The sequence below is a fragment of the Balaenoptera physalus genome (genome assembly GCF_965194825.1).
Source record: "Balaenoptera physalus genome assembly, chromosome: 2".
Classification (NCBI taxonomy): domain Eukaryota; kingdom Metazoa; phylum Chordata; class Mammalia; order Artiodactyla; family Balaenopteridae; genus Balaenoptera; species Balaenoptera physalus.
The window spans coordinates 38,201,938-38,215,078 of record NC_138883.1 but is presented as its reverse complement, the minus strand read 5'-3'; the positions used below and the strand labels follow the sequence as shown (position 1 = coordinate 38,215,078).

At 39.2% G+C, this 13,141-nt stretch overlaps 1 protein-coding gene across 3 annotated transcripts in view; it reads right to left on the bottom strand.

The window, feature by feature from the left end:
- The window catches only part of PPP2R5E (protein phosphatase 2 regulatory subunit B'epsilon), a 151,372-nt gene that overhangs the window by 66,554 nt on the left and 71,677 nt on the right, over positions 1–13,141 (bottom strand). For all 3 annotated transcript variants that reach the window (XM_082442714.1, XM_082442716.1, XM_082442715.1), the window contains exon 3: positions 7,854–8,050. In XM_082442714.1, coding sequence (XP_082298840.1) covers positions 7,854–8,050 — 197 coding nt within the window. The remainder of the gene's footprint in view (positions 1–7,853; positions 8,051–13,141) is intronic.

The following is a 13,141-nucleotide window of genomic DNA, read 5'->3' as shown; positions in this document are numbered from 1 at the left end:
CACAGCAGTTAAGAGGATGGGCCCTGTAGCCAGACAGACTGGGTTCAAACCTCAGTTCTGCCAGTTACCCCGGTGAGTAGCTTTGGGCAAGTTTCTTAACCTCTCTCTACTTCCTTTACGTCATCTATAAAATAATATATAATAATACTATAACAAAATATAATATAAAATAAAATAATATAATTATATAATATATAATACAAAACAAGGTTGTTGTTAAGACTGAATTCATCCACACAGTAGGTGCTGCAGATTATTATGCTGCTAACAATGGAAGGTCTACAGGTGCTGGTGACCTTCTTTTGTTAGTGCACACCTTTATGAAGAACCTCTAAGGATTAAGTATTCAACCACAATTCTAAACTGTATAACCATTATAAAAACCTACAAAAACTGACACAAGGTAAAACAAAAAATCTGAATAGTCAGACATGTATTTTAGAAATTGAGGGGGTCTGGGAGGGATGGATTGGGAGCTTGGGTTTGGCAGATGCAAACTATTATATATAGAATGGATAAACAACAAGGTCCTACTGTATAGCACAGGGAACTATATTCAATATCCTGTGATAAACCGTAATGGAGAAGAATATAGAAAAGAATGTATATATATATAGATGTATAACTGAATCACTTTGCTGTACAGCAGAAATTAACAGAACATTGTAAATCAACTATACTGCAATAAAATAAATTAAAAAAATAAAAAAAAAAAGAATTCAATGCCAGAAACTTTCCCATAAAGAAAACTCCAGGCCCGGATGGTTTCATTGGTGAAATCGTTCTTACAACTTCATTTTTCATCTTCAGTTACTGCCATAAATGGGAAGACCCTGCTCCTTTCCAATCTCATCCTATATTTTCCAACAGAGCAGCATCAAGCAGAGCACTGCATATGTAAAAATCGAGCTTAAACCATTTTGGAGTCAGATTATATCTTTGAAAATTTAATAATCAAAAGCTACAGATCTTCTCCCACAAAAACAGGCAAAACACACAAAATTTTGCACTCAACATCAGGAGGTCCACTGACCCCCATGAAACCAATTGATGGACACCCAAAGATGCTAAATGAATACTGTTAAATGAGCATTAACTGAAGTAGCACAGAGTGATAGTTTAAGGAAAGGACAGAGCGCCTGACAGTTTCTCTACCCTCTGATAAATTACAAATGGTAACAATCTGTTCCTAACCTTGAGCAGCAATTCTTCCTGACCTCATTCTAAAAATATCTTTTGGTAATCTTCATCATCATAACCTTAAAGTCTTTTCAAAGCACCAAGGAATTCTTTTTCTAATTTAATTCTTAGGTCCTATCTTTTAGATTTATCCTATCCTTAAAAACTCCCCAATAAGTTCATCACTTCCTAAATGACTTTCCCAGATGTCACTCAACTCTTTCCCATTATTTATATTTCCAATCTTGTAAGCAGCCCACCTTCCCCCATCCCACATCCAATGGCTCACACCAAAAGATCTTATCTCCTTTGGGCCTGAAGAATTGCCTCCAAGGCAAATTCTGGCCGGGATGTATAGCTATATTCCTTATCAGATGCAGGAGGATGAAAAATGGAAACTTCATATTCCCCCCTGGTAGTTATCATTCCCAAGGCTACCTTTAGATAGATGTTATTTTATGAAAAGAAATCCTCCATCCTTTAGCCAAGAGAGGATGCAATGAAATTAACAAAGCATTCCTAAGAGTCTGTGTAGGTAGACTCTGAGACCTTTAATTGCGACTTCATATTTTTCTACAAAACCATATTGTCCTATTAAGAGGCTAACCAGAGCTGTGATTTTCAGTTAAGTCACAGAATGTATAAAAGATAAAGCACTTAGATAACCAAGTGACAGGATATAATTTGAGAGTGGGAAAAAAATGAAGCTAATGTGTGGCCAAGAAACAATATAAAGGACTCAAGGAAAGATTTCAATAGAAAAAAGAAGAAAAAGTTGTACAACATATTTTATCTTAAAACTACATTCGCTTTGGAAAATCATATATTCTACAGTTTGAGCTATACAGAGATTTAACCACAGATGAGGTAGGAGTAGGACAGACTCTGAAATCAAGAAAAGCCAAGATATAAAGAGAAAATATGAAAATAATAACAGCAAATGACCAATGCAACAAGATATACTTTGTGCAGGAAATACGTGATAGGGTTTTACTCTAATGAGGACAGTACACCCAAGATTCCACCACTGTACACGCAATCATTATCTACAGCCGTCATTTCAACTTCCTCATATTTCACATACAACCCACTACCTCCCCCGAAACGCTGCACTGAAGCACAACGATTCTCTGCATCACCTGGGGTCCCAGTATTGTTCTCTTTCTCCCCTGCTCTACTCTCATGCTGATAATTACCAATCTCAGTCGCCAACTTTCCCATCTAGGACTCCTGTAACCTCAAAGTTAACACATCAAAAATCAACTCAGCTTCCACCCAAAAAACCTGCCCCCCCTCCTGCTGTACCTTTCTCAAATAGGAGCACCATGACTACCTAATCCCCAAAGCTATCCTAGACTCCTTCCTCTCTCTCTCACTCCAAACATCAATGCAAATGCTAAGTGCCTTCAATTTTACCTCCTAGTGAGTCTTAAATGCCATCCTTTCCTCATCTTCTCTACTTTCACCCCGTGCTTGGTTTAGGCCCTCTACAACTTCTCTAATACAACAGGCCCCTAATCAATTCCTCTCTGCCTTCAAGTTCAGCCCCCTCCAATCTACCTGGCTCACTGCCATTACAGTACAAATCTGACTGTGCCACTCCCCTGCTTACAACTTTTCAATGATTATCCACTGTCTGTGAGGTTCTTTCAGGATCTTCTGGTCCACATCTGAATCTTCAACTGCCATCATTCACCTCCTCTCACTCCCCAACACACACACGCGCACTTAATGCTGTAACAACACAGCACTGTTTGTGTTCCTCTGAATACATCATGCGGTTTGGGAATTCCTTTGCATCGTGTAATTCTCTTTTTCATTTCAACACTATTTCAGCCCCTGGAAAACATGTTTTCACCTTTTAATACTTGGGCTTTCCTCACTTTGTAAAGCCTTCCTTGACCACCCCTACCTTCCTCGGATTAACCCCCCTTTTGCTCTACTCCTTCCCTGCCTTCTACATACTTCTATTAATGCACATATGACATATTTTATTATTTGTTCACATGAGTGCCCTCTCTACCAGACTGTGAGTTTGTTGACAGAGCAGGGCCCTGTCTTTTTTTAATTATCAAAATGTAAAAACATGGCTCTAAATCACTCAATAAACATTACTTATTAATTAAAATGATGTCTTCACCCGTTAAGATTTCCTCTCACATTTGAACTGTCCCCCAAAGAGATGGCTTTGAAAAGGAAGATGTGTGAATATAAAGAGTATAAAATACAGTTTAAGTTTGAGTAAAAAAAAAAAAAAAAAAAAAAAAATTAACCCAAGATTACTTGGAGAGCTAGAAATTCTAAGAAATCTTTTAAATGGATGCATGGCAACAGAACCAGAAGCAAAACATGAGCATAATGTGGTAAAAATACTGCCGCAAGGAAAGAAGCCTGACACTTGAGATGATACACGGCAACATGTGCCAAAGCCTAAGGAACTAACAGTCCTGGTTCTCATTTTTCCATCAGATGTGACCCCATGAGAAAGAAACACATGGAAGAAACCACTTACGGAGTAGAAGCAACTACTTTGGACAGTGTTCTGTAAACTTTAAGAATGGCAGAATCCAGGGACTTCCCTGGCGGTCCAGTGGTTAAGACACTATGCTTCCACTGCAGGGGGGCATGGGTTCGATCCCTGGTCGGAGAACTAAGATCCCGCATGCCATGCAGCACGGCCAAAAGTAATAATAATAATAGAAAAGAAAAGAAAAAAAAAAGAATAGCAGAATTCATTCTAAATTTCTTACACTGTGTTGACGAAGGAGCTGGTATTTTTCAGAGCTGGAAGGATGTGAGAGACCACCACCAACTCCCTCCATTTACAAGAGGAGACTTGGGGCTTAGAGAGGAACCCAAGTCTCACCACTAGTTAAGTGGAAGATGAGAAATGAGGACAGTGGCTTCTACTTTCTCTATCTGGGGCTCTTCCCACTACCCCACACTACCTTTCTGCAGGTGAGTTAGGTGCTATATTGTTTTTTTTATTTTGTTTACACATAAAGAGTTATTTGTCTTTCTTAATTCTAAGAGTCTGTAGGTGGTATCCAGACTTTATTTAAATGCTAAAAATGGTTTCCACACTCATAGATTACTTTCATCTTCTACTCTTTTCTTACCCTAACAGGCATAGCAACTCTCAAAGTACAGTCCCATCAGGTTTTGGTAATAATGCTGACATCAGAACATGCCATCTTAAGTCATCACTCATCCTGGTTTGCAAAACCTAGCTATCGCTTCATTGATATTTCATTAAAAGCACTACCATTTCCCTCACTAATCCTAGTGAAGCAGTTTCATTTTACAGTAATAAGAAAGAGGAATAGGTGGGGACGGTGACTGTTCAACAGGCAGGATTGGAATTACAGAATTTGAGGACCACTGAGGCAATGGGATATAGCATATCGAGCCAACAGAGCATTTCAAGTCCACAAACAGGAACTCTGGGTTCCCCCAATGATTATAAAGTCAAGTATCTAATAATGAAATCACAAAATATAGTATCAGTATCATTGATTAAATGCTTGCCATGTGTTAGGGACTGTTCTAAGAGCTTTACATACATCATCACCAATCCTCACAAAATACCCAAAAGGTAGGTGCGTTACAGATGAGGAAAGTGAGCAGTAATAGCACGAGGGTTTCTACACGCAGGGGGCTCACAGGTGGCAAAACAGAAGGGAGTAGAGGGCAAGTAGGGACTTGGCTCCAACCCTTCTTGAAGAGACATAAACCCCCGTTTCCTAGGTTGTATGTGTATCTGAGGTGGTGAGAACCTTGATGTACAAGCAAAGCACGAGTTTCCTCAGGTGGACTGTTCATGGAGCAGGGCAGGAGGGACAGTGGCTGCCCTTCCCCCAATGCCACATGCCTCTTAGCACCTCACGGAAACTGAGGACTCCAAAGATGGAGGGCTCTGTCCGGAGTGATGAAGCAGGTAAGTATGGCCGGAGTTGGCATCTGAACCCAGGTTTGTGTGGTTTCAAAGCCCTCTCTCTTCCTACTCTGCCAGGCTACTTCCTTCTCTATAAATGCCAGATTGTCTAAGAACCATGCAAAATTAGTAGGTAGCAAATTCACAAACCACAAAATATGAAAAATAAATTACACCTCTGAGAACCCTAAACTATCATCCAGAAAGTCAATTATCTAATGCCCTAGAGTAGCATGCATGCTACAGATTCAATACTTCCTAAAGTAGGGCTTAAGTACATTTTAAAGTACACATTCACACACGAATGACAGGAGTCTTTTTTTTTAAAGTTTTTTTTGTTGGGGTAGAGGGGCATGGGGGGAGGTGGTAAGAAGAGAAAATGGTCTCCTTTGAGAGACTCAAGCTGGTTTAGGACCAAGTTGGTTCACAGGAATGAATGGGTTTTTGGATTATGCCAGCTACTGGGTTTAAAGCTGAATATAATCCAATGACATCCAATATCTTCATCCTAATTTGAGAGCCTAAAATGCCCCTATTTTAAGAGGGAATTCATCTATTCATTCAACAATCTCCAGGTAGGCCTGGGCTAGGAGGTATTACAGAGGCCACAGAGATGTGCAGGACAACTCCGAAAACAGTTCCTGCTTAGGAGTACTTACAGCCTAATTAGAAAAATCAGATAAACGTGTGCAAGGATTAAATAGCAGCAAATGAACAAATTCTAAAAGGGTGAGTTGCCAAGAAGTGGTAGAAGTGAAGGAAGGAGAAAACTCTGGGCTTTTCAGGAACCAGTGGTATCACTGTAAGCCAGATCTTGAAAGGAAGGGCGGAATCAGAATTAAAGGCAGGAGGGCAGGGAGTTCACAAAGGTCCAGGAACAGGGAAAAGGGCTATTACAAAACAAATCCACAAATACCCAGAAGTTCTCGCACAAGGGCAAACTGAGGTGTGTACAAGGATATTCATGGGGTCGTGGTTAAATAAATTATGGCACATCCACACAACGGAATGCAGCTATAAAAATGAATGAGGCGGCTTTATATGTACTGATGTACATTATATACTGCTAAGTAAAAAAAGCAAGGTACAGAGAGTGAGCATACTCTGCTACCATTTGTGTGTTTACAAAAAACAATATTTATACATATATGCTTGTATATGCTTCAATATTCACGGACTATCCATGGAAAGATATAGAAGAAATTTATAAACGGTGGATACCTCTGTCAGCTGAGGACATGGGTAGGTTAAAACCAAGGAACTGTGCTCTGCAGAAGGCAGGTGGGCTAGAGAAGATCCTAAGTGTCAGGGTAAGAGGTTTAGAGAACACGCAGACTCTAGAGCATGGTTTCTCAACAGTGGCATCATTGACATTTGGGGCCAGATAATTCTTTGTTGTAGAATTATCTACAATTCTTTGCTGTAGAACAATCTACAAAATTGTTGTACAGTGCTGTCCTGTGCATTGTAAGATGCTTAACAGCATTCCTGGCCTCTACCCACTAGATGCTGGTAGCACCCCACCTCCCACCCCTGGTTGTGACTCCCAAAAATGTCTCCAGACAATGCCAAGGAGCCCTGGCAGGGAAAATCGCCCCTGGTTGAGAACCACTGCTCAAGAACCACAATATAAACAGTTAACATACAAAAACCTGTTTTACGTTCCTATAAATTAACAAATGCAACATACACTCCCATATGGATCTGAGGAATATATTGGACATTGTTTTGAAATGACCTTCATATATCTGTCATGGTTTCTCAAGTTGTGATAATTCAGGTCCCTTCCCAAATCTGAACTATTCATTTTTAACCATAACTACCCCATCACAGATGTCTCTTTTCTGCATTTGTTGAATACAAGTGATAAAAGTGAAAAAGAAAGGCTAAGTACATTTTCAGCAGTACACAGAGGGTGGGTGAGATTCCCCAGTGGGCTTCCCATGATGCACTGACCCCCTTGCATCTCTTCAGCATAACTTCTAGAGTTAGTAGACCAGCCCCACCTCCTCCAGATATCATGTGCTCTCTAGATCCAAGATCCTCTAGGATGTCAAGGAAGGCAACCCTCCCACAGAAATCTAACAGAAAACTACATTTTGGCTCAGCTTCTGAAAAACTAATATAATTATTGACACAATAAGAACATAATTACTCGTATTATGCTAATAATGTTTCTTCTAATAACTCTTAATGACCACACAAATTACAAGACGCTGTTCAAAAATAATGAAAGACATCACTCCTGTTTTTAAAATTATAAAGAGAATGATTAGTTTATAAAGCCAAGAGAGGCTTTACCTAGATTCTATATATCATGATTTCATTAAGCTTAAAGCCATTTCTAATATACCACAATGAATAGGGAGCAAAAAAAAAAAACCAAGACATCCAACAGGCTTGAATATTTTTCAAACACAGATCTAAAACTTTTGTTGATTCTCCTGTGTCTTTTCTTTTCCCAATGCCAGAAATCCAGTAACACCCTGGCAATCTTTGCTTTGTACTTTGAAGTCACTGATTCCTCCAATACTGTTGTAGGTGAAAAGTTCTGGATTTCATTCTCATGAAATCATGCTCTTCAAATTTTAGTATTGTGCCGACTACTTGTGCTTAGCTCTCAGAAGGTTGGCTCTCATTTGTGGAGGTGACCTCCAGTGACCTGACCCTGCAGTAAATACACCTGTGAGTCCCTATGGAAGGTGCTTAAATGTGTCCGCGGCGAAAAAAAGAAACTCACCATTCTAACTACTTCAGGGTAAGTCTGCTCTGTCAAACAGCCTCTGCTTATTGTAATGTAGTCCACCAGTTCATTAAGAGTGGAGCGCTTGTATTCTTTCATTTTAAGATCAGATAGCGTGTCCATGAAGTCAAAAATGACACAGCACTGCTGAAGTTTCTTTAGGAACAGTTCAGGCTGCTCTGAGGATGGAACGTCTAAGAAAAAAAAAGGAAATGGTGTAAGTCTGTCATCAATTTCTAGGTAACAGGAATTCTCTGTGAAAGTTAACTTCAAAAGCAAGCTCAAAAAAATAAGAATTCACATGACAACAGTGTTCTTTTAAACAGTTACACATGGGCAGGAGGGGATACCATATCCACTACTTCAGAGACCTTGTCTTTGGAAACTACATGGTACCAACACAATTGACAGCATTTGCTATTCAGCCACCAAAGATTGACCAAAATCCCAAGAGCTGTTAGAGTTGAAGCAAATTTTAACCAAAAACACCCCAATGTCAACACCCTTAAGCCAAAAACACTGAAAAAGGTCAAACTTTCCATTATAAGGTAGACACAGAAGTTTTCACTGTTGGTTTAAATTAATTTCACTAAAAAAATTTCAAAGCAGAAATGTCAGTTGATTCATTTTAATTTCATGCTGACATCCTTGGTATTTAAAGCAACTGTTGGGTGTGTGAGTTTATATTTCTTGTTTTGTTTTGGCTTGATATCTATGAAGCTTCTTTGTCAAAGAAACTCGAAAAATCAACAAAATCGAGCAATACCAACTCTCTCAAAAAGGGCACATCAGTAATGGGACAATGCGAGCAAACTCTATTAAAATCTAGGCTCTCCCTTTTGACCCATCTTCTTCCTTTATGGTGGGAGAAAACCACTAACATTTTTATTAATATGTTCTCAGAATAAACATCTGTTCTTTTCCTACAGGCAGCAGGTCAGACATTTGGTTTGGTGTCGTTTCTAAAAAATATGTAGAAATTTTACACTAAAATTCCCCAGCGAGAATGGAAACCTGACCTACAGTTAGACTTGAAAGACACCAACTAAGTTGTCGATAGCTCTTTCCACTCCTATCTTCTTTCCACTACTTTATTCCACCAAACTGGAGCTTCTCTGGAAAGGCGATGAAATTATAACAAGAGAACCTCTGCTGCCTTCATCCAAGGCGATTAACTCATTAATCCTCAGAACACTCTTTGAGGTAAGCAGGTGACATCATATTATTATTCTCTATTTTTCACAAAGAAAATTAGAGACAATCATGGAGGTCCCACAATGAATGAGTTATGAAGCTGGGCTCAGCACCTGGGTCTCTAACCACACTCCCCCGTTCCTTCTGTACGACTCAAGAAGGACTTGAACAATGTTTGGCCTGTCACTTGCTACCATCCTCAGTTGCCAGCCTCCCAGTAAATGCTTTACAGTGGCCTCACAGCGTGGGCCACCTGCTCCCTGGAGGTAAGTGCAACGGCTAACAGCACCCGTCTTACAGCCACCAGCAGCAGGGAGAGAGGACTAGATTCCTAGTCACAGGATCCACATGACTCCTCTCCACAACCCCCTTGCCTCCTCACAGCCCACAACCCAAGTGCCAGCCCATGTACCCAGGACCTCATGGATAATTCCCCCCAAACACCACCTACTGACATCAACTTTGGGGTAAGCCTAGATGAGGTGCAATGGGCATCTGAAAGTATAGGATTTCCCTACCAGATATAAGGAAACAAGAAGTAGTCAATGTTTTTAAAGGTATATAGCACCACTGCTACTCTCAGCAAAAACAAGTTACATATTTAGAAATTATTCTCAACCAGTGAGTTGCCCCTTCCATCACCACCCCATAAATCCCCAAAGGCCTAATGTATCTTATAGTCAAAGAATTGGGGATTTGAGTTCAGCCATGACATATGTCTTATTCTGTGACCCTAGACTTAATCACTTCCGAAACATTTAAGCTTTATAAGAACTAAATTTAGACAAACCAAGCTTTCCCTTTAATTGCTATTTGCTTCAGGTATGTATATAAACAAACAAAAACTAAACCAGGCTGCTTATCAGCATGACTGTATATCGTTAACCAATGGCTAATTATATGTACACGACCATCATGGTTAATTACTGAAGTCTTCTAAGTTCTAAATCAGATTCCATACCTCAAATCTGAAGGGGAGTTTTGACACTGCACAGGGAACAAGAAAAGGCTTATAAATGTAACATTAAAGTCTTCAGGACAAATTTTAATTAATCCTATTTTTGATACAGTAACTTTAATAATGCTTAAAAAATCAGACCATGTACATGGAGAACTCCTTAACTCAGCATACATAAAAGCATCTATAAATGATAGCTTTTCCTCCAAAAAGCAAACCGTCATTTAAGCAGTGACAACAATGATTACTCTTTGTGGTCACTGCAATGATACTCAAGAGATTCACATTTGGCTACTTAAAAAAATTCAGGCAGTTAACATTTAGTTCTTTTTCTTCATGTTAGACAGTTTAAATTTATTCTTTATTTATCCAAATTGATATAATGTCATAGACCAATGTGAGGCAGGCTATCTACCTAACCAATGGAATAATGATAATAGCTTACATTTACTGAGCACTATTACTGGGTACTATTCTAAGCACTTTACATATATTACATCTTATTTAGTCCCAACAACAACCCTGTGCAGTAGGTACTATGTTCAGTTTAACAGATGAGAAAACCAAGACACAGAGAGAGTCAGTGACCTGCGCAGAGTCTTAGAACTAATAAGCAGTGGAGACAGGATTCCAACTCAGGCAAACTGGCTCCAGAGCCTGAACTCTTCACCACTGTGCAACAATCAAACTCAGTGAAACACAAGAGTAATACCATATTCCATAAAAGAGGGTATGTACAAAGAGAAAAGAGGAAGAACACAGAAAGAAATCAGCCAATTAATTTCCAACATGCCCTCATTATAAAGTATCATGCTGAACCCCCCTAGCCCATTCCCCAGAAATTAACACATACAGCAACAAGCTATGCTTTATCCTTTATCACAGACTAAATTCCTCTAAAATAATTTCCTTCACCTAAATTAAAGAATTTAAGTAATCAAGACTGACCAAAAAAAAAAGGGGAATGGTGTCCTCAAAGAGCCAATTCCATTATAACAACTTTTTTAAATTGTGTTTTCATTCGTACTGAAAGATGACCTAATTCACAACCGTCCAAGCATAGGGCTCTTCCTATAATGTTTGGCCCTCAGACTGCCCCACATAGCTGTGCTGCTCCCACCCTCCTTGCCCTCATTTCCCTAGACCCAGTGGGATACAAAAAAAGTAGAATGTGAAAAGGTAGGACCAGCCAGGATCAGAGAAGGAACACTCTGAGTAGTGCAGAAGGTTCCAGTGATACAAGTTTAATGTCTATGGAACCAGTCCCAGTAGCAATACAAATATTCTTTTTAAAGAAACATTTGTGTATAGCTGATTCACTCTGTTATAAAGCGGAAACTAACACACCATTGTAAAGCAATTATACTCCAATAAAGATGTTAAAAAAAAAAAAAAAGAAACATTTGTAAAACATATCAGGTACTAGGCCATAAAGAAAATCTCATAAATGACAAAAAGAAGAAATCAGACAAGCAGTACATTTTGACCACATGCAGTAACACTAGATTTTAACAACTCAAAGCTACCCACCTCCCAAATCCAAGCCACCTGAAAATCTAAATGTTTAGTAACTTAGATGAAGGAAAAAAATATATAGACATTCAAAATAAATGTAAACTAGAAAAATTAAGGGTCATCGCAGAATCCCAAAGCAAACCAGGCAATGGATGCTTGTGTCATCTCTCTTCCAATGGAAACCTCTGTCCTGCACAGGCCGTCCCTAACAGCAGGAGAGGGATCCCACAGAATCATAACCATAAATAATGAGGAATCAGTAAGTGGTTATATAATACCATGCAGGTCATTAGCACAACAACCCATCCATCCAATGTTAGTATTCATTTAAAGGGGAGAGTAACTGATCTAATGATCACAGCTTGATAAGATTCCATAAGGTCAGATTCCACTGCTCTGGAAAAACTCTGAGAATTAATTTCATTTCCAGAATATGTTTCTCACCCAAGGAAATAATGTACTGACCAGCTAAATGGTCGATGCTCTTGGCAGTTGCAGTTCTCACTGTATTGTCCTTCTCTTTCCTTTTCAGCATTAGTCATTTTCTCACACGTGCTCTTCTATCACCATCTCTCAACAGCCTCCTATCAATTTTCATTAGTAAGCTGGGGAAATGATTACTCTCACCTCCAAGGTGTTCATACCCAAATAATTTTAAAATTTACAAGTGCAAAAGGTAATGGAAAAATGGGCACAGAATTCAACAGTAGAGGGAGGATTAAGGGACAAAGATCCTCCTGTGTCTAAAGAACAGTCAACAGGCGTTATACACATTTAGTTACACAAGCACGCATGTGTGCACGCGTGCACACGCACACACACACACACACACACCCGTCCCCTCACCCTCATTATGATTTTAAGGGCTGGTTGTTTATTTATTATTTATTTGTTTATAACTGGCAGAAGCTCCTTCCTCCCTAATCAAGAGCTTTCATTGTTCCATCCCATCTAAAGTTTGGGGCATATAGTCATGGATCCAATATCAGCCCATCTTCCCTTGGGGACTGACTGCAAAGTCAAGACTTTGCAAAGCAGAAAGTAGCAAAGGTACAAGAAATAAAATATGAGCCCAATGTCCTTTGGGTTTGGTGCTCTGGGACTCCAGTCAAATGAAATTGTTGAAAATCATTGCAACCTGCAAATGTGCCAACCGAGGAAATAAAGAAGGCCCACAACATTAAATTGATTAGCCACAATATCACAGGAAGCAAGCAGATTGGTTTAAAAAAAAAAAAATGTGGGCTGATAACTTATTTACACATAAGCTGTTTAAATGTATATAGATAAATATTTCCATAAAATGGTCATGTTTGCATTGGAAGCTAAGCAGTAACCTTGAGCTCCTGATGAACAATATTTGTAGCTGGTTACTCCCATTCAAAAGAAATGGAAAAAATATTCTTCTAAATTAACAATGCTTTTCACCTGAAAATGCCCTAAGATATTACACACTTAGCCCTTCTACATCCATTTCCCCTACTCTCACAAAAAATAAAGGTACCTGCAGAGATTGAGCATGTAAATGTGGTCTTTGATCCCTTCCACCTCATCCTTTAGAACTTCCCTTAAGGTGAACACATCCCCATCCAAGTATGCGATCAGTCCCTCACAAACG